The sequence below is a fragment of the Pinus tabuliformis genome, chromosome 9 (assembly GCF_031772625.1).
Source record: "Pinus tabuliformis cultivar Carrire ecotype Pingquan chromosome 9, CPIR1, whole genome shotgun sequence".
NCBI lineage: Eukaryota > Viridiplantae > Streptophyta > Pinopsida > Pinales > Pinaceae > Pinus > Pinus tabuliformis.
In genome coordinates, this window is record NC_142307.1 from 1,323,012,894 (window position 1) to 1,323,039,177 (window position 26,284).

Consider the following 26,284-nt stretch of genomic DNA (forward strand, 5'->3'; position numbering starts at 1 on the left):
GGCTAGTAGGCTGCAGCAGTGCGAGAGGCACAGGAGTGTTGCACCAATGCATGATGGCACAAATAGGTGTGCAATGGTGCGAGATGCAGGGAGTTGTTGCAGTAGCGCAAAGGTCAGAGAGGGAGCACTTGTCAGCAGCAGAGGGAGCTTTAGCATCAGTGGGTGTCTCTAGCCCAACAGGGAGGTCAGATTGGGAGATTAGTTATTTCTCAGTAACTGAGTTGTAGTGCAACAGTGGGTAGCACGATGCAACATGATGAGAGGAGGTGCAATGCGGATGCAGTGCTAGGAGAAAGGACCAGCGATAACACGGATGCAGAGGGAGCTGTCGTACAGATGCAGCAGTGGCAGTGGCAGTGGCAGAACCATGGGCAGCAGTACAGGATACAACAGTGCAGAGGATGGTGGGCAGAAGGCCTAGCATCAGCACAGGGACCAATGCCGGATGATCAGAGTAATACTCAGTGAGGAGTATTGCTAGAGCACAATCCTCGCTAAGAGGGAGTGTTGATTTGGGGTAGCATCGGATGTGCTCTAGCCATGAAATTTGGTGGAGAGGTTGGGGCACATGAGATCTCCAATACCCAGAAAGGGTTTGGGCAGATTCTAAACAGAAAAGGAGATATTAAAATAATTAATATGTTTAATGGAGTCCCTAAGTCTAAACTCAGGGAAAATAAAATATTAATGTGTATTAATATGAATCTGTGTTAGAATGGTCCAAAAGACATGGATCAAGCCAGATCTAATCTTAGCTGTTGATTAAGGACTTAATCTCGGCCGTTGATATGTCAACAGGAAAAGTATAAGAGGAGGCTTGAGGGTCACTTGGAGAACACACCAGAGTGATCAGTCATTCTATTCTCTAGAGCGGGGTTTGCTAAGAGAGATAGAATCAATGATCGGAGAGCAGCTGAGGGGCATTGAGTACAAAGAGACAGAGAGGCAAAGATAGTGTTGGGATAGCAGCAGAGCAACCAGAGAAAGTGACACAGGAGTAGCCAGTGCTCACGCAGGGCCACACAGAGCACTAGAGAGGCCAGCGTATCTGACGCAAAGGCTCAGAGAGCTGACGCAGGGCCTCTTGGGGCTGATGCAGGCCAAGATAGGTTGACGCAGGTCCAGCGCTGGGCTAGGAGAGGCTGACGTAGTCCAGATTGTGCAAACGCTGGGGTTTCTGGGGCAGATTGGTGCTGAGTAGCTTTCGGAAGGATTATTCGGGGTTTCAGCTGTTAGATTTGTCAGAAACGGAGAGGTATTACTGCCAAGGAAATTCTCTGTTGGGTATGCCAGTTTCGGCACCCAGATTGTACTTTGGTATTGCTTAATAAGAAAACACTTAGATAGCTGCACTGGTTTTCCCACATTGGGTTTTTCTGGGGACATTAGTCCAAAAATAATGGTGCCATATGTTGTGTTTGTTTCTGTTTCTTTTTAGTTGCTGATTTGTAATATGTTGAGCATGCACTAGTGTTTATTTTCAGTGTTTACATTGTAAATAACTTGTTAAGGAAAATAACAAGTAGGTAGGAATAAATCAAATAAAGTGCATGGAGGGTTTCTAACTAAGTAAACTTAGAAACTTCAACAATAGACTGCACTCCTCCGACAAGCTATGCCAAGTCTATGAGCTCTAATACCACTGTAATATCCCTAAGGAAAATTAACAGTAAATATGCAAAGCAAAATAGACAAAAACACCATGAAACAATAACAAGCAATCAAACCACAATTTGACACCAAAAAATTGCGCTATGTATTCCTTTTATTAATGGAAAGAGGTGTACAAATAGGTGCTGGAATGAGTGCACTTGGGCTTGCTCTAGGCTAGCTAGCAAAGCTCAAAATGACAAGTGAGACACCCTCCTCCAAAACTGTTGCTATGCTGCCCAAGTACTCCTTTGTAGATGCCTAGAAATGTGTTGCTGCTTGAAAGGATCTATTGCTAGAGCCCTCTCCACTGCTCAGAAAATTCCGGGAAATTAATCCCGACCTTTACTTAATAAACCCAGAATAACCCACGAAGGGTTTGACGACAACTTGACCTCGGAAATTCGATCCTCTTTGGCTTGAGTGGCTTTATTGTTGGGAAAATCAACCCACCTGTAGAATTTGTTGCTAAATGCTCCAAAAATGCCTACAATCCCTGTTAGAAGGCTCCCTAGGCCTTCCCTCCAAGTTTCCACCTCAAACTCCAATCACTCCTTGTTGAGAAATTTAGGGCATGGATAGTTAAAGGATTTCTCTGCTTCATATTTGCTTGTGATATGCTTTTACTTCTTAGCTTATAGAATTTTCTTTGTTATGTTATTATTGTGTTCTTTTCATCAAGACAATTACAATTATGCACAATAAAAGACAAGTGACACAGTATGTAGGCTTGTCAGCCATGGCCAAAACCACTCACCTCTTGAGAGGAAAACCCGATCAAAATTCTTCTTCTAGATCTTCAACTGATGAGTACCAAGACCATGAAACAGATCCTTGACTCTAGTATCTTCCCAAGAACCTTGTCACTGACCTTGATTCTCTGCCTCTTCCCTTTCTCGACTTCCTTCTTGATCTCGAATTGCTCTCCTTGGCTCCTTCTAGAGAAACTCAGTCTCTATGATCTCACTGGCTTCCTCTAGAGAATCTTAGTCTCTAGATCTTGATCTTGGTTACCTAGAAGAAACCTCCTTCGCTATCCCAGAAGAAGCTTCCTTTGCTGCATAGAAGAATCCTCCTTCGCTGCCCTAGAAGAAACCTTCTTCACTGCCCAGAAGTATCCTCCTTTGCTGCCCAGAAGAATCCTTCTTCGTTGCCCCAGTAGAAACCTACTCTTTGCTGCCCCAAAATAATCTTTTATTCACCGCCTCAGAAGAAACCTCTCTTCGTTGATCCCAGAAGAAACCCTACTTCACAATACCCAGAAGAATCCTCCTTCGTTATACCTTCTTCACACTTCTTTTGCTGGACTCTACTTCGCACTTCTTCTTGATCGAATGCTTGTCAAGTTTCTTGCTCTAAGTGAGGCCGAGTGTGGCTTATATATACACCTTTCCTCATGTCCTTTAGGCCGACATGATCACTTGTGGTTAGGTCGACTTCTTCTAGTAGTTTCTTCCATCGTTGTAGGCCGACTTGAAGAGGATAAGTGACAAGGTCTTGGAGGATACTTTTCATAGACAAGTTTGACCTTTTACAAAGGGTAACATGACTTCATTACATGACAATGAGTCTAACATTTTATGACTAGATGACAGATAAATCCTGAAGACTCTCAATGGGAGTCTTGTCTTAAAAATAAAATCTCTTGCTCATGAAACCCGTGAAGCAAGTCAATACAATAATTTTATTTTTCTTCTTTACATCTCATTACATAAAATCATAATTACATGTCATTATGAAGTCGAACCTAGTTAAACTTTTCAACACTCCTCAACCTCCCAGAGTGTCTCTACCCAAAACTGCGTAGTCCATGTGCTGCTATAGCTTCCTCTCTGTTGTAATACAACCTCACTGCTACTAGTATGATTTGGGACTAAGTAGAACTCCCTCCTTGGGCTGGCACTTGAAGTCCACAGAAGCAAGGGCTTGAATCTCCGCTTAGAAACACCTATGTGTTGAACAACACATGGAAACTAGGCTCACTGCTCAAGCGTGCTATGTCAAGAGATAGATTTTGAAATGATAGATGAATGAGCCAAATGAGAGTCCCTCCTTCCTTTTGTCAAGTTGCCTCCAAGATTGCCCATGTGGGCCCACATTGAATTCCCCACACCAAATATGCTCCAATGAGAGCGTACTCTCCATGTGGGTCGAAATTCCCTTATGGTGGCCCCCACACTCCAACAAGGCCACAATCTTTAATCTAACTCTAATGTTGGAGTGCCTCCTATGCCAAAAATCAAATGTGGGTCCTCTAAGTCCCCTTTTCTAAAGTGTAACCATGTAATAAACCAAAATTGAGCAAAATTGATATTTACTTAGTAAAATACTAAGTAGGAATATCACATTTTCCCTAAGTAGTAAAATACAATGCTAGCCAACTTGGCTCTGACGAAACGAAATGAACCCTAACACCTTTAATTCCAAGATCGATTTTGGGTTGGGTGTTACGAACAAAGTTTGTATAGGTAACAATAATCTTCAGAATACTTTGAAGACAAAGACGTCCATTGTAAGACAAATAATTGTATATTGAATATGATATAAAAGAATTGATAAGATGATTACAAATGAAGGCGAAGGCCTGCTTATATACACTATGCAGGTACCTCCAGGGAAAATTTTAAGAACCCCCCCCCCCCCCAAATTTATAAATATAATAATTGGGCGAATCTCCATGGTATATAGGAAAAATGGAAGGCGATTTTATCAATAATATAATATGTATATATAATTTTCTGGCGAATCTCTCACCAGGCATGGCGAATATTTTACTCAATTATAAAATCTTGTAAGAACTTGGCAAGACTTTCACTAAATAATAAAACTTTGTAAAGTCCTAGTGAATTTTAGCATTGTGAACTCTTAGAGAATTTTTTGAAGAAGTATAAAACCATATATGATAAGAGCCACATGGTGGCAATATCACTATCTTTTTTCACATTTCCACGACATGGAACTTGTCTATAAAATTATAAAAAAACCAACCAGGAACAGGGACAACTCAAATGCTTTGTGAGAGCTAGTCTAGAAAAAAGCAACAAATAACATGTCAGCAGAATTGTTCATCGGTGAGCTGCTATTTCGTGGGCAATCTGTAAAGGAGCAGTTGGATATCATATTTCCAAATCCGGGAAAGCCTTTCCCATCCCTCACAAGATTTGTTAAAAATGTTGGGTGTCTAGAAGGTGTGGATTTGCTGAAACAAATGTTACAAGTGGATGGAAACAAAAGAATAACAGCTAATGAAGCTTTGCAACATCCATACTTTCAGTCCTACAGGACTATAAACAGCTGCCATAAAGATTAAAAATGGAAATCAGCTACAAATCTCTTGATGACAACACTATCAAGATAGAGGCCGATGCTCTCTTAAAGACAGAGCTGCTGGAAATGGAAGCAGGTGCTATGAAGCTAACACTAGTAAAAGATGGGACAACACAGCTTCCCATAGTGCATCCCACTCTGGGACAATTAGTTTTTTGATGTTTTGCAGATTGGGTTACAGTCTTGCAACTTGTTTTGGATTTGTCACCAACCTGATGTTTTGCTTCTGATTTATTTTCATCTGGTGATAAACAAAGTGTCAATCTTTTCTCAGGATAAAATAGTATTCTTTACAGATATATTAACTTGGCTGAAAAGTCCAGGACAATATGAACAGGACAGCTTCCAGGTTTTTTTGAAGATTTCTCCTATCAATTTACTGCCGGAGGGTTTTCTGTGATTTCTTGCACTTCTGAAATTTAATCAAATTTCTACTTGAAATAAAAGTTCAGAAGAGACTATATCACTAATGCTAAACACACATAATTGAGAAGCCGATATGAAGCATTGTTTTTTTGGGTGTGTTACAACTTTGGTGACCATGCAGCTCAGTCATTGCATGTTCAGTTTGTAACTCCACCTTGAAAGAGTGAAATGTGTGGTGTAGGATAAGAAGCTCTCTGTTAAGGCGCAATTGTTTTTCCCCAAAATTCTAACATCTAGATTCTATCCTGTTCATGTCTGTGTCAGGTGATGTTTCTTTTCATGTGCATGTGTTTAGTCAAATATAAAATACTCAAGTTCTCACCAGCCTGGGCTACAGTGGCCATTCTGATGATCTATTTCATACTCATTGCATTTTTCTAATAAAATGTCATTATATTCATTTAAATTATGTGATTGAAATAGGGATACAAGAGCTTATTTGTATTTGAAGGTCTATAAGGCAGAGTATAAGCTCACACCAATCCTTGTTATTCTCTGCAAGAGAAAATCAGTTTCTATTTCACTCCTCAATAACACTGACTAAATCTCAGTTTGAAAATCAGTTAAATTAAGAAGACTAAATCCCAGTTTGAAAATCAGTTAAATTTAGATGAAATTACTCATTCAAAATCATTTGGATGAGGAAATTGTCAAATAATTGTAAGTTGTCGTCTTAGAGAACATGAAGGGAGCACATTCGTCATATTCTACCAACTGCAACATACCTACCTTCAATGCACTCTCTGTAAGGACCATAACGGGAGCAAATGTGGACCCATGTACAAATTTTTACTGCCTCAGGGTTTGTTTCGTCCTGTGACTACCAGGTTCGTTAGTCCTTCACATAACTCTCGAACAAAATGAATCCAAGAGTGGAATATAGACTCTTTACACGCAATTTATTTTCTAGAAAGTCTATACAGAGAAATGAAAGTTGCAAATATAAGAATTATGCTTCAAAAATGAATTTTCTTGTGTAGTGAGCTATACCAAGGGTATGCTTTTGCAAAGTTTTATAACAGAAAAATTTGTCAAGAGGAATTTATTAAGGAAATCTCTTGTTAGAAATGAAATCCAGTTGAGTTGAGATAAAGTCCATAGTTACAAAGAAGTATTGTTGTGGAAAGCAATTCCACTATGACATTCCTGTACATTTTAATACAATATAAAAGGAAATTGATGTGATTTCCAAGCTACTTGAATCCATTGAACACAGAGAGAATCAGTTGAGAACTGATGAATGAACATGGAAATCGATGTAATTCCTAAGCTACTTGAATCCATTTTGAACACAGAGAGAATCGATTGAGAACTGATGAATGAACATGAGCTGAAGCAAAAGGACACTATCATTAAGCTAGTCGACCCTGAAATTGAAGAAAATGATCATGTCAAACAAATCTACTAGCAGTGTACTAATAACGGTAAAATCGACTTGCAAGAAGAAAGTAACTTAAATACCACATTTGTTGGAAAATGAAATCAATCAAAAAATGTTCTAACCAGAGATGAAGTTGATTCAAATGAAAGAAGTTCAAATCAGGGTGAGGTGAACCCAATAAATGAGATGTCGATAATCCCAGGAAAAATCAACCAGCAACAATGAAGGAAATCGATTGAAAATAATTAGTTAATTCCATTGTTAAGATTTCAACTTGGATATCATTTGTTGCCCAGGTACATTCTCTTGGAGAAATCGACCTGCATGTTAGGATGTAAATAAGTTCCAATTAAACAGAACATTTTTATTTGAGGGGAATTGAGGTCCAAAAGAGCAGAGTTCTTGGCAGAGGAACAATATAACTGCAAACACCCATTCAATATCTATGACTGTAGATTGAAGTTCTGCAACCTTGGAAGCACTATTGAGTACTTAATCAGAGCTGTAGAATCATTGGTACTTTATTAGATTTGATATGCAATACAATGCTTGATTCGCCTTGATTCCCATTTATTCTGTTTAATTTCTGCATACTGATTCCTACTGATATCGTTCCAACTGCTTGAAACAATAACATTTTCAAAAGGTCTCTTTCACTCTCACTTCAATTAGAACAGTACCCCTTTCTCTACTACATTCATGCACATATGCTTACATTTCCAATTCTGCAGATTGGTTTTCATGAAATTAACCAATACTTGTTTTGCATCTAACGAATTCACATAACTAAACAAAGCACTGAAAATATCACCAAAACTGAGTGGCCTCTCTAGTATTACAAGAAGATTTATTCAAAAGAAACAAGAAGTTATTTTAAACTACCCTAGACATCTCATTGTCAGTACAGCATGCAGGACTTTTTCTGCCTGCCAGTTTTTGACTTCCGTGAAGTCTTACATTGAAGATCTAATCAAAAGATCGCTGCAAAACTTTAAAGGGGTGTAAAACCCCCAGCATTCAAATGCTTTGATGGCCAGAGCATGAGCCCAACTCAAAGTTTAATCTGAGATGTAATCTCTACAAATATAGAATGCAAACAAATGCACTAAAAACCAAAGAAACCTAGTTCACTGGCCCTTTCCTTCTCAAATGTCTCAAAGTACTCTCTTTCAATTCCTTAAGTGCCTGCATAAATGGTTGGGACATGACAAGACAAATAAATAAAGGGAGAGGAAAATTTGATAAAATGAAACACCCAAACTCAAAAATAAGACCATTACCAAGGCAGGTGGAGGATGATAAACCATTGGGGTCTGCATTTGCTCACAGGGATGGCTTCAAGTAGGGATTTCACCAGCACTAACTTATCCCCCTTGATGATAACCATCTATTACACCATATTGACATCTCCTTTTCAACCTTAGAAACCATCCACACCCATTATATTTTTTTGCAGTCACTGAATTTAAATAAAGACATAGTGCTGCGATTACAATTGAGCTAAGGACAATTCCACTCAAATGTATCTTCTACTCTAGAAACATTAATTATATCTTTTGTTATATTTGAATCAACAATGATTGTCCAACCTGTTCATAGTTTCAGTTCCTCTGTTACACTTCTAGTGAACATCAATTTAACTATTTTAGAAATATTGAAGCGCTGTGTGAACAGTATTTGATTGCATTAATGGCTTCCAATGAGCGTAGAAATTCATTTGGGCTTACATGGGCCTAAGCAGTGGGATTATTCATACAACGACCAGGACACAGCACAGAAAAACAAGTCTGTGGTCTTGACCAGATTAGCAGATTATAACAACTAACAAGAAGATGAAATGTGCAGCGTCTGCTGGGGCCAAAATGGTGAAGGAAGGGACTTCGGCTGGTATCCGTTGGGCCAAACATCAATACCACAAAAATGCCCAGAACTGAAATGGTAGTCAGTGTCCAAAATTAGCAGAAGAAATGAGTGTGGGAAGGGCATATATGTGATCTATTTTGCTTCTGTTGTATTCTAGAGCAGACTTATATTGTATTAATTTTTGGGCTAAAGTTTTGAGTATATTAAATGACTGAACCATGTAGAACCATTGACTTGACTTTACATATATGGTTGTAAGGCCTCCTGGTTTTAGTCATCCATTAAAACAGGGGATATTTGTGCACTAAATGTTCACTCCATGCTTTATTTTTCTGCTGAAAAAATATTTGAATCAACAATAACCTCACAATCATGTTCAAAAGGCCTCTCATTGTCATGCTTATTTGAACTAAGCACTAATCCAGCATTGTAGGCTTCCTATCATTTCCTTGATTTTAGTCTCTACTTCAAAGCAAGATCATTCTAAAGCTACATTTATAAAAAATGATCTATTATTATTTTTTTGAGTAAAGGTTCGCCTTTTCATTATGCCATCAATCATTCACAACTGATTTGACCTTGCATTATTGATTTTCCCGATGGGAAAATAGACCAATAACACAAGTTTATGAAGGCAAAGTAACCCCAAAGCACAGAAGTTGGGATCTTTCTAATGATGGGCATTACTGCAAGGCAGCCAACCGCCATCAGAGATTGCAACAAATTACTCAATTGTTGTTCTTTCACCTCAACAGGAAGCAGGTCATCCACGTCCTTGTCAACATTAAAAATTGATTCATCAACTGGGCATCCATATTCCCAGTACTTGCGGCCAACTGAATTGTGGTCTCTTTCAATTCCTTAAGTGCCTGCATAAATGGTTGGGACATGACAAGACAAATAAATAAAGGGAGAGGAAAATTAGATAAAATGAAACACCCAAACTCAAAAATAAGACCATTACCAAGGCAGGTGGAGGCTGATAAACCATTGGGGTCTGCATTTGCTCATAGGCTTCTTGCATGTTTCTGTATAATTGCCCTAAGGTTGAATTTTTCTGCATACTTTTCCAGATTGTTGTCACTAACTTGCTAAGCACCAACTGTAACAAAAGTACTTGTAAGTTACTCGTCTATAAAATGTCTGAATTGTGTCTTTTCCCTGAGAAGCTGCAATTGATAATTCCAATATATTAGTACCTGATGTTTGAGGGTAGCTAAGCCTTTCATGTGCATTGGAGATTCAGGAATAACACCATTTGAAGGAGGTATGCCAACAATACCACATAAAATAGTCTGTCACAATAAAAGGAAAATTTATGAATCCACTAGAGATTTTTTATGGAGGTGAAAACAAAGAATGAAGAGTTAGATCAAGATGTCTTCAGGAGAGCAAAAGCTCTTCCAGAATAGGGTAGCCAGTGATAGTTGAACCTAAACATGAACCCTGACAAAAATTACAACATAATTCTAAATAATATATATTTACTGTGGTAATGGGCCTTGACACAATCTCTGCAATAATGGCCCTGCTTGATACAACATCATTTTTCAAGGGTTTTTTGTGAAGTTTCCTTTAAACTTTTCTATGCAGACTTCTTCCCTTTCTTCTTAGTGATTTCAGTGTAAGTGCTCGGTATACACTCTTTTAAGTGAATCTGTTCCAGCAATGTTCTTTCTGCAGTAACATTCCACCAAGAAAGTTAGCCACTTTATCAGTGGCATTCACACTGGTCACAAATGGCTGAAACATTTTTTTCAACCATTGGAACAGTGGCACTACGAACTTTAGGATCAATTCTATCATCTACTGCTCCAAATTGATCTTGCACATCCTGAATACGTATCGTATAAACAGTGATATACACAACCAATCATTTAAAATGCATACAGTCATTTCCTAGAATAGAGAATCCTTGTTCTGTTAGGGAATCCTAGTCCAAATCTTACAAGAACTAATCAAACTTCTAATTTGAGGACCAATATGATCTGCAATAGTAAAACTTATAATGTACTGCACATCTTCATTGTGCGCCAAAAGCTTTACTAATTCTTTAGCAACAGTGCAATTTGTCTTCTTACCCTCCACAAGTCTTAACAATCAATTCTTCAATTATATGTTTAGCACCCTTCACTTGAAGATAGGATAATTCTTCCCATCAAGCTTAACGTTGGGTAGAGGGATGCTTTAAGATGAAGCTATCCTCCCCCTTGCTCAACAATTCTCTACAGATCTCAGAACAGAACCAAAGGTAATCTTAGGAACAGCGTACTATACTACTATGACAAAGAACCACAATTCTGAAAGAAACATCAGTTTGGTTAGGATCTTCAAACAGCTACCAAGGAATCAAGCAAATGCTGCTCTGCAATTCCAAGACTTCAAGTTTGGCTATTTCTTTCCATTTTATGAGGGAGCATCCTTGATTTAAGACCATAGGACACACACGTAAGCTATAAATGATAAACTTGAATTTTATTAGGACAATAAGTAATATAACTTTAGATCGTTGAAAGTTGCAGTTTGAGTAATGAAGGCATTTCATCCATTGATGAATGAAGCACTAACGAAGGTGCAGAACAGTTTATAGGCCCAAAACCTGACAGGATCAATCCCAGCTTTCAAGCAGCAATACTGCCTGTAACTTCAACAATTATATTTTCTAATAGTGCAGCAATACAATAAAGTATTTCCTGGTTTGCTGTGCATTACAAGTACCATGTAGGTACAACAGTCGTGAAATCAGATACATTATGGAAAAACGACCAAAGGCAATCTCTCAGATTTCTCTAACACTGTAGTGTTGATGAAATTCCACTGCTTCAAAGTGCTTACAAGTATTGTCAAACGGCAGTACATTCTAAATTTACTCATATTACACTTGAGAACTAGAACACATACCGCTTGAGAAGAGAGCTGCTGCCGCTTCAAGTACCTCAAGCTCAAACTAGTCTGTTGTTCTTTCTTGCATCAAAAGAACTGAGTACAATAAGAAACAAGTTCCATGAGTATAAAATCAACAAATACAAATGAATATTACATTTTTTATCATCACCCAACGAACAAGAACCAAACAAAACTCAAGTCTAAGGGAAGGTTTATCAACTTGATGTCGAAAGAAGTACCATGAACAGGTATACCCCATCTTCCGGAAAGCAATTGCAATCCCTGAGAAAAGAAATCATCTTATTGTCTACCACAGTACAGACTATCGACATCTGAGACAAAAATTCATTCCCAAGTAGTCCAAAGCACCTCATAGCAGTTTCTCTATTACAAATCAGACAATATTAATACAATAGATTTCTTGCCTCGAAAACTTTTCAAAAGGTCTATACAAAACTTGAACTACAGTCTATACAGACACTGTGTTCAATCCAGATTTTGATTACAAACACCATTGAGGCCATACGGTATCTCCAATTTTTCACATCATTGAGGTCATCAGTATCTCCAGTTTCAAACAGCATTCAGGCCACATTTGATATAAATAGTGCTAACTGACCCATGACTCAGGCAAGAAAACACCCAATTCCCCCACTCAACCCTATGAACCAGCCCATACCTGGCAACATGACTATAACGCTCCCTCTCACCATAAAAGACATTTGAGACAATTGTACCGAGATCAAGCTGAATGAAAAATATGAACAATACAACAATCATTGCCTAGATCTTTCCAACACGAACAATACATGGGAATCAGAAGCAGGAAGTTGCCTTCTCCATCACAATATTCAGCTTGGGATACTGGCAGACTGCAAACATCCAAATGCTGTAATATTTAGGGTAAGTACTGATAACTTTCCAGCTCAACAACACAACAAAAGGGAGGACACAGACAATCATAAAAAGAGTAAGCAGATCACGGCTACTTATCCCATGCTTGAATATCAGCAGAGTTAATATACCTTTTACACGAACATGAGAATAAAGGGGCCTAATTTCTTGCGCTCAGCCAACAATTCGGTCAAGTACCGACTGTTGTTGTTGCTGCTGCAGTGGCATGAGCCGTTCAAATCCAAGAAACAATGGATACCGAAACCAGAGAAGAATAAGCGGATTGAAATCTGAAAATGCAAGAATATCCCACCGAAACTGCTGCTGCTAACTAGAACATTTAGATTTGTGAACTAGGATGAAAAAACCTATTTCAAAACCATTTTTATACAGGGACCCAGGGAGCCATATACACCAAAACAACGGGCTGAATCCGTCAAAACAGGGAGCCGCCCTCCATTTGAAAACAAATTAAGCTCCGCCCTCCATTTCAAAACAAATCTAACATCCCATGACCAAATCGACCCTCACAAACCACTCCCGGGACCAAATCGACCCTCACAAACCACTCCCAAACCAGAAAACCCAAACTGTCAATCAAAAATGGCGATTTTTCTCTCCCAAACCAGGAGCAAATATCAAAATGGGGCGATTTTGATCAAATACGATTCCGCAAATATCAAAATGGGGCGATTTTGATCAAATACGATTCGGTTAGTTTATCCGCCCTGGGCTAAAATAAAAAAATAAATTAATTTTTAAATAAAATATGGGCTAATTATATAAATTTTTTTTTATTATTTTAATTAAAAATTCGCCCCATTAAAATATAAAAAGCCTTAAATTTCGCCTTTGGGCGATTATTCGCCCCTAAAATTAACCTTGGGTACCTCTTCACCAATGGTCATGTCCTTAGGGACATACCTCTTCATTAACTAATTACTAGTTAATTAGCCATTAGTTATTATTATTGTTGTTTACATTATTTGTATTATTTTATATATATTTTATTCATAACATTGCCTTCCTTTTCAAAAAGCTTTGTCTTCAAAGCTTAGTGTTGAAAGGACTTGATTTCTTTTCCTGTTTTGAATATCTCCTTGTTTCAAAACTTTCTTATTCGTTGATATTATCCTCTGAATGATAAATAAAATTGTCGGATTGAGAATGGATCTGACCATCCTAGATTAATGTTTTGTGGAATCTTCCGATCACTGGAAATTTGTAATGAATTGTTATCATAGGTTTGGATTCTTCAAACTCCAATATTCCTTGGAACATAAATCTGTTGTTTCCATTCTAAATGGTTGTGATATGTAGATTGATTGAGAAGTCTGCTCATAGCGATAAGGAGTTCTTTTGGTAACTACGGTAATCCCTATATATATATATATATATATATATATTGCTTAAATATGTCTAATTTTTTCTTTTAATTATGTGTAACAGTTATCTTTTCTAATGTGTATAGTTATGAACCAATGCTACCAATGCTTTGTAAGGTACGACTGTTCACAACCTGATTTTTTTTTTTTTTTTTATTCTTTTTCTTCTTCTGTGGTTGAATTGTAAATGGCTGAACGATTGTATGGAAACGACTATGCCAGTGCTACGTTTTCTTTTTTCCACAAATCGTACATACCGCGAACGATGACTGTGGAATCGGTTTGCAATTGGTAGTGACAGTTGGTTGGATAAGTTTGCTGCAGTGGTAGAGGAGAGGGAAGGCCGTAGTGGTAGACTGGAAGTGACAATGTTCAGGGAGGAGGCTATTGTGGGCTACTTGTGGTTTGTAATCACTGTTGCAGACTGTTGATTTCTGGTAGCATTGGATGTGCTCTAGGTCTCAAATTTTGCAGGGAGGATTGGGCACATGTATTCCAAAGAACTCAGAAAGCGTTTTGGGAAATTCCACCTGGAGACAGTTTTATTAAAATAATTAATTATTTTTAATGGGTCCCTAAGTCTAAACTTAGGAAATTAAAATAATTAATGGGTATTAATCTAACCGTGGGTGTAAATTCTAGAAGAAGACGAGGATCAAGCATAAATAATCTTAGCCATTGATTAGCTTCTAATATGGGTCGTTGAATGACAACAAGAAGATTATTTAAGGAGGTTTGAGGGTCATTTAGAAAACATACTTAGAGAGATCAAGAAGATTGAATTTCTCATAGAGGGTAGCACAACATTTGCTAGAGAAGTGATCGAAGTGATCTTTTGCAATGAGGGGTAGAGGTAATATCCAGAAGAGGGAAGGTTTCCTGGGCCGGAGAGTACAAGGAAAAGAGGGCAGAACGACGTCTAGAGAGAGGCAGATGTTGGTCCACGCAGTGGCAGCGCTAGGGTTAGAGGGAGATCGAATTCCTGCTGAGGAAATCGAGTTTCAAAAGCCAGGAGCCAAGGTGTGAGACCATGACGCAGAAATTTGAAATTTCTAGCCAGCAGAGGGTCCGAAGGGCGAGCAACGTGATTCCCAGTAGGGGTGACACAAAGAATGCGTGAGGCTTACACAGTTCTGCGCAGAGGCTCCAGTCCAGTGTGATTAGACTGAGATTCTTCCAATGATAGGGTGAGAGCATCTCACTATTTGTTTTGTCTAGTTTCTCTTGTATCAGATTGCTAGTTGAGCATCCAAGGAATTGTACCCAGAATTACTACTGCATAATAATAAAACTCTTAGATCTGTTGCAACGGTTTTCCCGCATTATGTTTTTCTAGGGACATTTGTCCAAAAATAACGGTGTCATTGTGTTGTATTTTCTTTCTTGCTTAGTTTCTTGTTTCCGTATTATATTAAATTAAGTAAAGGCCGCAGTGTATGTATTTCGATATTTGCCATAGGAAACTACAATTAATTTGTTTAAAGGATTCTAACAAATAGGAGAAATATCATTAGTTGCTGCAGTAGGGATTCTGGTTTGGGAATTTTCACATGGTAGCAGAGCTACAGGTGAAACAAGAAAAGTAGAGCCAGAGAAACCAACATTGAGCAGAGGAGGTTGAATAGCTGTAGGAGGCAGCAGTTTGAAGTCCCAGAGGGATTACGCAGTCCAAATCAAGAGGGATGAATTTTCAAGGAAAGTCTCTGTCTGAGTGAGTTGACAGAGAGGAAGGGCTTCTAGACCGAAATTTTACCGTGCCAAAGGGAGCAACGCAGAGCCTTAGTGTTGAGGAAAGAGTTGGTGGGGCGCAGTTTTCTACAAGCAACTTGCTGGGCAGAAAATCAGCAGAAGAGAGAATCACAGTGAGGGAATTTTTCCTTAGTAGACTTCTTGCCAAGAAGTCTGTTTTCTTATTGCCTAAGCAACAATAGTAAGAGATAGAGAGGAGCAGTTTGACATTTTCGTGGCAGAGATAGTAGCAAGTGGGTTGAGAGATCAAAATTGGTTGGATGGGGCATCCAACTATATGATTTGGAAATCAAGGATGTCGTGCCTTCTAGATGAGCATTTTCTCAAGGCCTATGTCGACAACATGGTGGCTGGTTGAGCTTGCAGATCTAGATCTACTGATGAAGTATAGGGGAGAAATGACGAAGACTAAGAGGATGATCCTTGATGGAGTAAAGGATCATGTTGTCTATCAAATCAGTGGCAGAGGGACTGCTAAGGAGATGTGGGATGCCTTGACAATGTTGTATCAAGGATCTTCTGAGCAGCGGAAAATGTACTTAGAGCAGAAACTGAGATCTGCACATATGTAGAAGGGGGAGCGCATAGATCTATTCCTCACGAAGCTTCAAGAGACTTGAGACGAGTTAGTAGTTGTGGGGTCTACACCTCAAGGTTTTGAGATGGTGAGACTGGCCCTGAATTCAGTCTCAGAAGAGTGGCAAGTCTTTGTCCAGAGCATCTTGGGCAGAGCAACTTTCCCAGACTGGGATAATATGTGGGCATCTCTCAAGCGGGAAGAGCTAAGGAGAGATCTAGTCAAGTGTAAGCTTGACGGAAGCAGCAGCAGTGGGCCAAAGCCCAAGGAGGAGGAAGAGAATGCAGCCCTTGTATCTAAGGGGCAGCAGGAGCAACGAAGGCGGAAGAAGGATGTCTCGAAGATGAAATGCTTCAGGTGTGGTGAAATGGGTCACTATGCAACACAATGTGCGCTCAGGCAGGAAGAAGGACAAAGATAAGAAGCACGATCCGAAGGCTGCACCCGCGAAGATTGAGGAGGAGGAATTTGCCATAACAGGCGAGATACCTCTAGGAGGGAGGTGGGCTAATTTAGAGCTGTAGTTTGAAAGAGCTACAGATGGGTAGGATCCTTGAGGAGCCCACCTCTCGGATCAATTCTTTGCTACGGGAGCCCAGATCATAAGTAGTAGGATGGAGTGTTAGTTGGTGCAGATGAGTGTTGGAGCGGCAGATGCAGTGTCTAGAACGCAAAGTCTGAGCAACGTAGTGCAGAGTTGCAACAGTGCAGGGAGGCATAGTGTAGTAGCAACAACAACGCAGTGGCTTTAGAAGCATAGCGTTGGACTAGCAATAGTAAGATCTTCAACATCGAGATGCATTTATGCTGAACACTTGTTCAGATTTTGGGATGTTTTTCAGTTGCAGCGCAGATGAAGTGTTAGCAGTGGCAGTGCTAGTAGCAGTGCAGATGCATCACTTGAGAGGGAGCTGTAGTACAGATGTAGTGTTGACAATTGCAGTGTCAGCAACAGTACAGTTGCAGCAACAACGCAGTAGTTGGTGGACAACATGTCAGACATCAACAACGCAGAGGATGATGTTGTGATGTTAGGGTGATGCTTTAGTGGGATACATTGCCAGAGCACATTCCTTGTGAAGAGGGAGTGTTGATTTCTGGTAGCATTGAATGTGCTCTAAGTCTCAAATTTTGCAGGGAGGCTTGGGCACATGTATTCCAAAAAACTTAAAAAGCATTTTGGGAAATTCCACCCGGAGACAGTTTTATTAAAATAATTTATTTTTTTTAATGATACCCTAAGTCTAAACTTAGGTAAATAAAATAATTAATGGGTATTAATCTAACTGTGGGTGTAACTTCTAGAAGAAGACAAGGGTCAAGCATAAATGATCTTAGCCATTGATTAGCTTCTAATCTGGGTCGTTGAATGTCAACGAGAAGATTATTTAAGGAGGCTTGAGGGTCATTTGGAAAACACACCGAGAGAGATCAAGAAGATCGAATTTCTCAGAGAGGGCAACGCAACAATTGCTAGAGGAGTGATCGAAGTGATCTTTTGCAGTGAGGGGCAGAGGTAGTATCTGAAAGAGGGAAGGTTTCCTGGGCCGGAGAGTACAAGGTAGAGAGGGCAGAACGACATCCAGAGAGAGGCAGACGCCGACCCATGCAGAGCTGACACAGTGGCAACACTGGGCTTAGAGGGAGATCGAATTCCTGTTGAGGAAATCAAGATTTAGATGCTGGGGAGCTAGCAAAGGGTCCGAAGGAGGAGCAACGTGATTCCCAGCAAGGGTGACACAGAGACTACGTGAGGCTTACGTAGTTCTGTGTAGAGGCCACACAGAGGAGACGCAGAGGCTCCAGTCCAGTGTGATCAGACTCAGATTCTTCTAGTGACAAGGTGAGAGCATCTCACCATTTGTTTTGTCCAGTTTTCTCTGTATCGGATTGCTAGTTGAGCATCCAAGGAATTGTACTCAGAATTACCACTGCATAATAATAAAACCCTCAGATTTGCTGCATCGATTTTCCCACATTGGGTTTTCTCGATGACATTTGTCCAAAAATAGCGGTGTCATTGTGTTGTATTTTCTTTCTTGCTCAGTTTCTTGTTTCCGTATTATATTAAATTAAGTGAAGGTTGCGCTCTATGTGTTTTGATATTTTCCATAGGAAACTGCAAGTAATTTGTTTAAAGGAATCTAAAAAATAAGAGAAATAGCATCAGTTGCTGTAGTAGGGATTCCGATTTAGGAATTTTCGCACAGACGGGATCGACAACGAAAAGTGGCTTGAAGGAATTGAATTAGTGGCTGACAGTGATATGTAGGGGTTGCTTATGACGGACTTATGGTTGGATGACCACTATACAGTGGTGGGTGCTGACAACGGGTGTGATGGCGATGACTGTGTGCGGAGCCTGGTTGCGATTTTCAATGGTGGAGGAATGGTTGCGGTATTTTTTATAATCTTTTTTTATAACCTTTATATATATATTATATATATAATTTTTTTTATGTTTTTCCTAATGTACACTTTTTTTTTAATGGCCAAAGGCCTGATAGCAAATCCAATGTAATGGAGAAACTCCAACTATATAGCGAAATGCTTGATCGGACCACAACTACGTTGATGAAGACTTTAATGGCCAATGACGGGGATCAGAAAACGTGGGTCTGATACCAATGTTACGAACAAAGTTCATATATGCAACAGTGATCTTCAGAATACTTCGAAGACAAAGACATCCATTGTAGGACAAGTGATTGTATATTGAATATTATATAAAAGAATTGATAAGAAGGTTACAAATGAGGGTGAGGGCATTCTTATATACCGTAGGCAGGTCCTCTTCGCCAACGGTCATGTCCTTAGGGACATACCTCTTCACTAACTAATTACTAGTTAACTAATCATTATTTATTATTATTGTTGTTTACATTATTTGTATTATTTTATTCATAACATTGGGGCTCTAATACCATGTTAGAATTTCTCGAACCTAGCACCCGGTATTTGGTTCCAAGGACTATTGAATGAATACACAACTAAGTTCCTAACCAAAATATTTATCATATGCAAAATTAATTGATCTGAATCACATACACATAAACAGATTTATGCCCAATCAACGGTTCTTCATTAATAAATTAATCACGGAACTTGCTTGTGCTTCTGTCTTGGGATCATGGCCCAACTGAGAAAATACTGCCTACAAAATTGATCATCAACCTCACTGCACTCTCTCAGACACAACACATGCTCACTGAGAAGCCTCGCTCAATCTTGTGTTGTTTTTGTGTCTTAGCCTCAACACTTAGGCTCAATTTATAACTTTCCTAAGCTAAGATTGATGGGCAAAATTAGCTCGTCAAGTTAATTGAAGATAAGTAACTTTACTTAACTATCCTATCTTTAACTTTTTCTACTTTAACTCAAGAACAAGTCATAAATTTATCTTTTTTTACATGCACAATGCATATCTCATGCATGTCACATGCAACATATTCGCATGTGTGCAACTCACTTGTACACTTTGCATGTCGCATGCAAGTTCCTCAAGACGTAAATCAAGGTCCTAGTCAAGGCACAAGACTAGAAGTATTTTCTGAGCTACAAAACTCAACACCTAGACCTACTCATTTGCAGCATCCTCGAAAGTGGAGGCCTCAGACTCATTGATGCTGCTCGTTAAGGCCAAATAACTGGAAAATATCATTAGTGGTCTACTCTACCAGAAGGTGTTGCTAGGTGCCTCCACATGCTTCTCAACTAGGATTGTGGGGGAGTGGCTCCTGCCCCCTTTGAATCACTCTCCCTTTGAATCACTCTCGAAGCATGCTCCGAGTAGGAGAAAATCACGAGCACACTCCCAAAATTTGCTTCCGCAGGGAGCGAATTTTTGGAGCACTCTCCCCCAAAAAAAAGTCACTCCCTAGTTTTTTCACAATTTTTTTGTCATAAAGATGTTCCAAACGCAAATTTTTTTCAATGAAGCAAGGGTTTTTGAGTAGGGAAACCTAATATTCAAGCTTATGTTCCTAGTATTGATATGCAATTCATGGAAATGTTAAATTCTAAAGTAAAAATGACATTCTTATCCTTCATATTTCATTTTCATCCTTTTACTTAAATTTTTATCATTACCATGAAATGACTCGGGATGTTTGAGAGCAATGTTGCATGAAGCGGGGATGTTTTTTGGAAGCGGGGACGCTGAAGCATCATTTTCCAAAAATCTAGGAAGCGAAGTGTCTGCTATATATATATATTTATATTTTTTTGTATTTATACTCAAAACAAACATCCCAAATACCAAATTAGTTGTAGAAGACATGAAAACATGCATATTTTTGCATAAATCAAGATAGATATAACATCCATTGTACATTAATGATTAATTATTCGAGCATCAACCATTTAGATGCTTCAACCATCTAGAATCTAGATTCTTCTCCTCTTGTCTAACCTTTGCCTCTACCTCGATTGTCTAGGGATATTAGTCAACATTGCCCAATTTTGATCAAACTACCTAATTCAAGACTTAAAATATGGTAGAAAAAGCTTAACATGCTTGATCGATGATTTTGAATTGATTGAAAGGTAACTTTTTGCTAAGGGCGTGCCGCGTGACAAAGGAGTTCAACAATTAACACCACCAACACTACGATACATATAGGGCTTGGTGCTCTTGATTAAATGCTAATCGCATACCTTCATACTTGATATAATCTAATGAGATGCCACAATCCCATTGATCTTGAATTCCTGAAAACTGTTAAGTCTGCGGAATTTTGAATAGGATATGAAATTCTATTTTCTCCATATGAAGTCCAATGAGGCTGGAACCATTCTCAAACATCCTGAGTCATTTCATGGTAATGTTAAAAATTTAAGTAAAAGGATGAAAATGAAAAATAAAGGAGAATGTCACTTTTACTTTAAGAATTTAACATTACCATGAGGGAGCATCTGCTATATTTATATTTTTTTATATTTTTTTTTGCCTTCATTCCTCACCCTAACCCAAGGTGGACCCACCCCCAACAAGCAAACTCACCTAAAATTCAAATAAAAATTGAAAAAAAGACGATTTTCTAAACGCTTTTCTGGAATTGTACGAAAGCGTACGGGAAGCGTACGCTTCGCCCTCCGAAGCGCCACGCTTTGTATTGCCGAAGCGTCGTACGAAGCGCACTTCCGAGCCACGCTTAGGAAAATTCCAGGAAGCGGCAAAATCAAACAAAATTCAGAAGCGCGCTTCCTCACGGGATGCGCTTCTGGGCTTGGAACTGGGGGGGGGGCGCTTCGTGCAACATTGTTTGAGAGTGGTTCCGATCTCATTGGATTTCATATGGAGAAAGTAGAATTTTAGATCTCTCGCAAAATCCAGTAGGCTTATCAGTTTTTCAAGATTTCAGGATTGGGGGGATTGCAATGTTTCCATTGGATTTTGTCATGTATTAGGGTATGGGACTCACATTTAATCAAGAGCACCAAGCCCTCTATGTACCTTGATGTTAGTGACATTGGTTGTCGAACTCCTCTATCATGACCCTACTAAAAAGGTATGTATCACTTAAACATAATCTTGACTTGACATGCCACATTTTTCTTTCTTATGTTAATTGCTTAGAGGGTGATATTAATGACAAAGATCTCAATATAGGCAATGATTTTGATGATATGGAATTATCTGTGATAGCATGATTTTTTGGATGCTAGAGGCCATCTAGAGCCTATTTGGTGATGTATTTTTAGTTTGGAGATGGATTGCACTTGATGCTATTTTGGTTGTGTGCAACCTTACATGCTATATAAATAAGAACTTTTAACTTGTGTGTTGAATTCTGGTAGCATTGGATGTGCTCTAAGTCTCATAATTTGCAGGGAGGCTTAGACACATGCATTCTCAAATACCCATAAATCGTTTTGGGAAATTGCACCCGGAGACAATTTTATTAAAATAATTAATTATTTTTAATGGAACCCTAAGTCTAAACTTAGGAAATTAAAATAATTAATGGGTATTAATCTAAATTGTAGGTGAAACTTCTAGAAGAAGGCATATATCAAGTCAATATGATCCTAGCCATTAATTAGGATCTAATTTGGGCCGTTGATTGATCAACGAGAGGATTATAAGAGAAGTCTTGATGGGCACTTAGAGAACACACATAGAGAGTTCAGAAGATTGAATTTCTGAAGCAGAGTAGCTGCCGGTCAGAAATTCGAAGTGAGCTTTTGCAGTGAGGTGCAGGTATAGTATCCGAAGGGAAATCTTTCCCTATCGGAGAATACTCAGCAGAGAAGGCAGAGGGAGATCCAACAGTGGCAGCGTAGAGCCAGAAGGGTTGACACAGAGCTAAGGAGGCCCACGTAGAGGCAGTGTAGAACCTGAGTGGAAGTTTGGAAATTTGCTAAAGGAATCGATTTTAGAAGCTGGGAGCCGGGGTGTGAGACTGACAGGTAGAAATCGAAGTTCCTGGGCAACAAATCGATCAACTACAGGAGTGATGCTGTCCCCAGAGGGTTTGACGCTGAGTTGACACAGACACTTGCCGAGGCAGCTAGGGGCAGTCATTTAGGGGCTGGATCAGCCAGAACTTCCAGTGATAGTGTGAGGTAATCTCACAGATCTCTCTGTCAGTGATATTCTTTGTAATTAGATTGTCGGGAAGGCATCCAGAAGTTGTATTCAGATTTACTACTGCATAATAATAAAACCCTCAGAGCTGCTGCATCGGTTTTCTTGCATTGGGTTTTTCCGGGGACATTTGTCCAAAAATAACTGTGTCATTGTGTTGTATCTTTTTCTTGTTCAGTTTCTTGTTTCGGCATATTATTTTAAATAGTGAATGTTGCAGTTGTATTTACTTTGATATTTACCGTAGAACACAGTAAATAACTTGTATGGATTAACAAGTAGGAGAAGTAACATTAGTTTGCTATAGTAGGGATTCTGGGTTTAGGAATTTTCACATGGTATCAGAGTTGCAGGTGAAGTAAGAAGAACAAATCCAGAAGATCCAACACTGAAGGAAGAAGAGAATTCGAAATTCCTATAGAGGCAGTAACTCAAATTCCCAGGGGGTTTGCACAATTCAGGCCAAGAGGGCTAGATTTTCATGGTAAATCTCTCTCTGAGTGAGTCGACATAGAGGTAAGATTTCCAGATCAAAATCTATCAGCGGCAAAGGGAGTAGTGCAGCAGAGGATTCAACAGAGGGGTTTTTCTGTTGGGACACAGTTTTCTGCAGGCAGTTGCTGGGCAGAAAGACGCCAGGGGGAAGAGAAAGCCACAGTTGAGGGAATTTTTTCCTCAGAGGACTTCTAGCCAAGGGGTCCGAATTCTCACAAGCTGAGCAACAGCAAGGGGCAACAGATCTACTGACTTCAGCAGGGAGTGCGTAGGCTAGCCCAGCAACAACGTAGAGGAGAGAGGAGGTCATTTGATTTTCTATTTGGCAGAGATGGCAGCCAGTGGGTTGAGAGATCAGGACAGGTTGGATGGGGCATCCAACTATGTGATCTGGAAGGCAAGGATGTCTTGTCTTCTAGATGATCATTTTATCAAGGTCTACGTGGACAACGTGGTAGCCGTGCTTCGCGGATCCAGATCTGCTCAAGAAGTACAGAGGAGAAATGGCGAAGACAAAGAGAATGATCTTCGATGGAGTGAAGGATCATGTGGTCTGTCACATCCCTAGCAGAGGGATTGCTAAGGAGATGTGGGATGCGTTGTCTACGTTGTATCAGGTGTCTTCTGAGCAACAGAAGATGTACCTTGAGTAGAAGATGAGATCCATACAAATGTAGAAGGGGGAACACATAGATTTGTTCCTGACGAAGCTTTAGGAGACCCGTGATGAGTTAGCAGCTGTGGGGTCTACACCTCAAAGTTTTGAGATGGTAAGACTGGCCCTAAATTTTGTTTCGAAGATTGGCAAGTCTTTGTCCAGAGTATCTTGAGCAGGGCGACTTTGCGAAATTGGGATGAGATGTGGGAAACTCTTAAGCAAGAGGAGCTGAGGAGAGACTTGGTCAAGTGTAAACTTGACAGAAGTAGCAGTAATGGGTCGAAGCCCAAGGAGGAGGATGAGAATGTAGCCCTCGCATCTAAGGGATAGCTGGAGCAGTGAAAGCGGAAGAAGGATGTTTCGCAGATTAAATGCTTCAGGTGTGGTGAAATGGGTCACTATGCAACACAATGTCCTCTCAGAAAGAAGGATAAATATGAGAAGCATGATCCGAAAGTTGCAGCCGCGAAGATAAATGAGGATGAGTTTTCCATGACAGCTGAGATACCTCGAGGAGGGAGGTGCGCTGATTTAGAGCTATAGTTCGAAAGAGCTACAGATGGGTAGGATCCTTGAGGAGCCCATGTCTTGGATCAATTCCTTGCAACGGGAGCCCAAATCAGAAGTAGTAGGATGGACCAGTGTCAGGTGGTGCAGAGGAGTGCAGGAATCACAGTTGCAGTGGCTAGTAGCGCCAGAGACTGAGCAGCGCAGAGTAGAGTTAGAAGCAGCGCAAATGGCACAGAGCAAAGGTCATTAGTAGCGCAGAGGCTTCAGAGGGTCAGTGTAGAGACTAGCAGCAGTCAGAACTCCAACAACGAGATGCAGTGTACTAAACACCAGTTCAGTAATTTGGGATGCTTTTCCGTTGTTGATGCAGTAGCAGCAACAGTTGGAGAAGGTTGCAGTGCAGATGCAGTTGGCAGTCGCAGTGCCTACAACAACACAGATGCAAAATTAAGGAGGAGTTGCAGTAAGGATGTAGTGTTGATATTGGTAGGGTTAGCAGCAGCACAAATGCAACATTTACACTAGTTGGTGGACAGGATGTCAAACATCAGCAACCCAAAAGGAGATGTTACAGAACAAGGTGATGCTCCAACAGGGTGCATTGCCAGAGCACATTCCTCACTAAGAGGGAGTGTTGAAGTTTGGTAGTATCAGATGTGATCTAAGTCTCAAAATTTGCAAGGACGCTTAGACACATGCATTCTCCAATACCCAGAAATTGTTTTTGGAAATTTCACCCGGAGATAGTTTTATTAAAATAATTAATTATTTTTAATGGGACTCCATGTCTAAACTTAGGAAAGTAAAATAATTAATGGGTATTAATCTAAACTGTGGGTGAAACTTCTAGAAGAAGGCAGAGATCAAGTCAATATGATCCTATCCATTGATTAGGATCTAATTTGGGCCGTTGCTTGATCAACGAGAGGATTATAAGAGAAGGCTTGATGGGCACTTGGAGAACACACAAAGAGAGTTCAAAAGATCGAATTTATGAAGCAGAGTAGTTGCCTGTGAGAAATTCGAATTGATATTTTGCAGTGAGGGGTAGGATAATATCCGAAGCGAAATCTTTCTCGGTCAGAGAATACTCAGTAGAGAAGGTATAGGAGATCCAGCACTGGCAGCGTAGAGCTAGAAGGGCTGATGCAGAGCTACGCAGGTCCACACAGAGGCAGCGTAGGCTGACGCCGAGGCAACGCAAAAGCCAAGTGGAAGTCCGAATATTTGCTAAAGGAATTGATTTCAGACGCTGGGAGCCAGGGTGTGAGACCGGGAGGTAGAAATTGAAGTTCCTGGGCAGCAAATCGATCAGCTGGAGGAGTGACGCTATCCCCAGAGGGTTTGACGCTGGGCTGACGTAGACACTGCGCGAAGGCTTCCAGGGGCAGTCATTCAAGGGCTGGATCAGCTAGAACTTTCAATGATAGTGTGAGGTAATCTCACAGATCTCTCTGTCAGTGATATTCTTTGTAACTAGATTGTCGGGAAGGCATTCGAACTTGTATTCATATTTACTACTACATAATAATAAAACCCTGAAAGCTGCTGCATCGGTTTTCCCGCATTGGGTTTTCCTGGGACATTTGTCCAAAAGTAACATTGTCATTGTGTTGTATCTTTTTCTTGTTTAGTTTCTTGATTCAGCATATTATTTTAAATAGTGAATACTGCAGTTGTATTTACTTCGATATTTACCATAGAACACAGTAAATAACTTGCATGTATTAACAAGTATGAGAAGTATCATCAGTTTGCTGCAATAGGGATTCCGGGTTTACGAATTTTCACATTGTGGACGTGGTTGATGAAGATTATAACTTCTAGATGACTAATGTTACATGGTTTAGTCCATGTTTTTATGTTTTTTATATCAAATTCATCATTATACATG

The 26,284-nt window shown here is 39.7% G+C and overlaps 2 protein-coding genes and 1 long non-coding RNA gene across 5 annotated transcripts in view; 1 reads left to right on the forward strand and 2 right to left on the reverse strand.

The window, feature by feature from the left end:
* Positions 1-26,284, forward strand: part of LOC149153397 (DNA-binding protein) — a 413,454-nt gene that overhangs the window by 294,862 nt on the left and 92,308 nt on the right. The gene's annotated exons all lie outside the window — the stretch shown is intronic.
* Positions 7,568-8,195, reverse strand: LOC149153398 (uncharacterized). Its single transcript, XR_016263477.1, has 2 exons — positions 8,065-8,195; positions 7,568-7,969 (listed from the first exon to the last, which is right to left on the reverse strand). It is a non-coding gene; the product is annotated as an uncharacterized LOC149153398 (long non-coding RNA).
* Positions 9,314-11,748, reverse strand: LOC149153399 (putative boron transporter 2). Of its 2 annotated transcripts, none has more exons than XM_089445199.1 (4): positions 11,549-11,748; positions 9,847-9,942; positions 9,612-9,749; positions 9,314-9,516 (listed from the first exon to the last, which is right to left on the reverse strand). In XM_089445199.1, exons 2-4 carry the CDS (start codon positions 9,880-9,882, stop codon positions 9,391-9,393), a joined length of 300 nt encoding a protein of 99 aa, XP_089301325.1. In that variant the 5' UTR covers positions 9,883-9,942; positions 11,549-11,748; the 3' UTR covers positions 9,314-9,390. The 2 variants fall into 2 exon arrangements, with proteins under 2 accessions (XP_089301325.1, XP_089301324.1); XM_089445198.1 differs by lacking the exon at positions 11,549-11,748 and adding an exon at positions 10,136-10,440.

Coding starts and splice junctions, on each gene's coding strand:
- LOC149153399 (XM_089445199.1), bottom strand. CDS start 9,882: ATGCACATGAAAGGCTTAGCTACCCTCAAACATCAG. Junction 9,750..9,846: donor TAGCTACCCTCAAACATCAG/GTACTAATATAT, acceptor CTTTTGTTACAG/TTGGTGCTTAGCAAGTTAGT. Junction 9,517..9,611: donor ATCAGCCTCCACCTGCCTTG/GTAATGGTCTTA, acceptor CCATTTATGCAG/GCACTTAAGGAATTGAAAGA.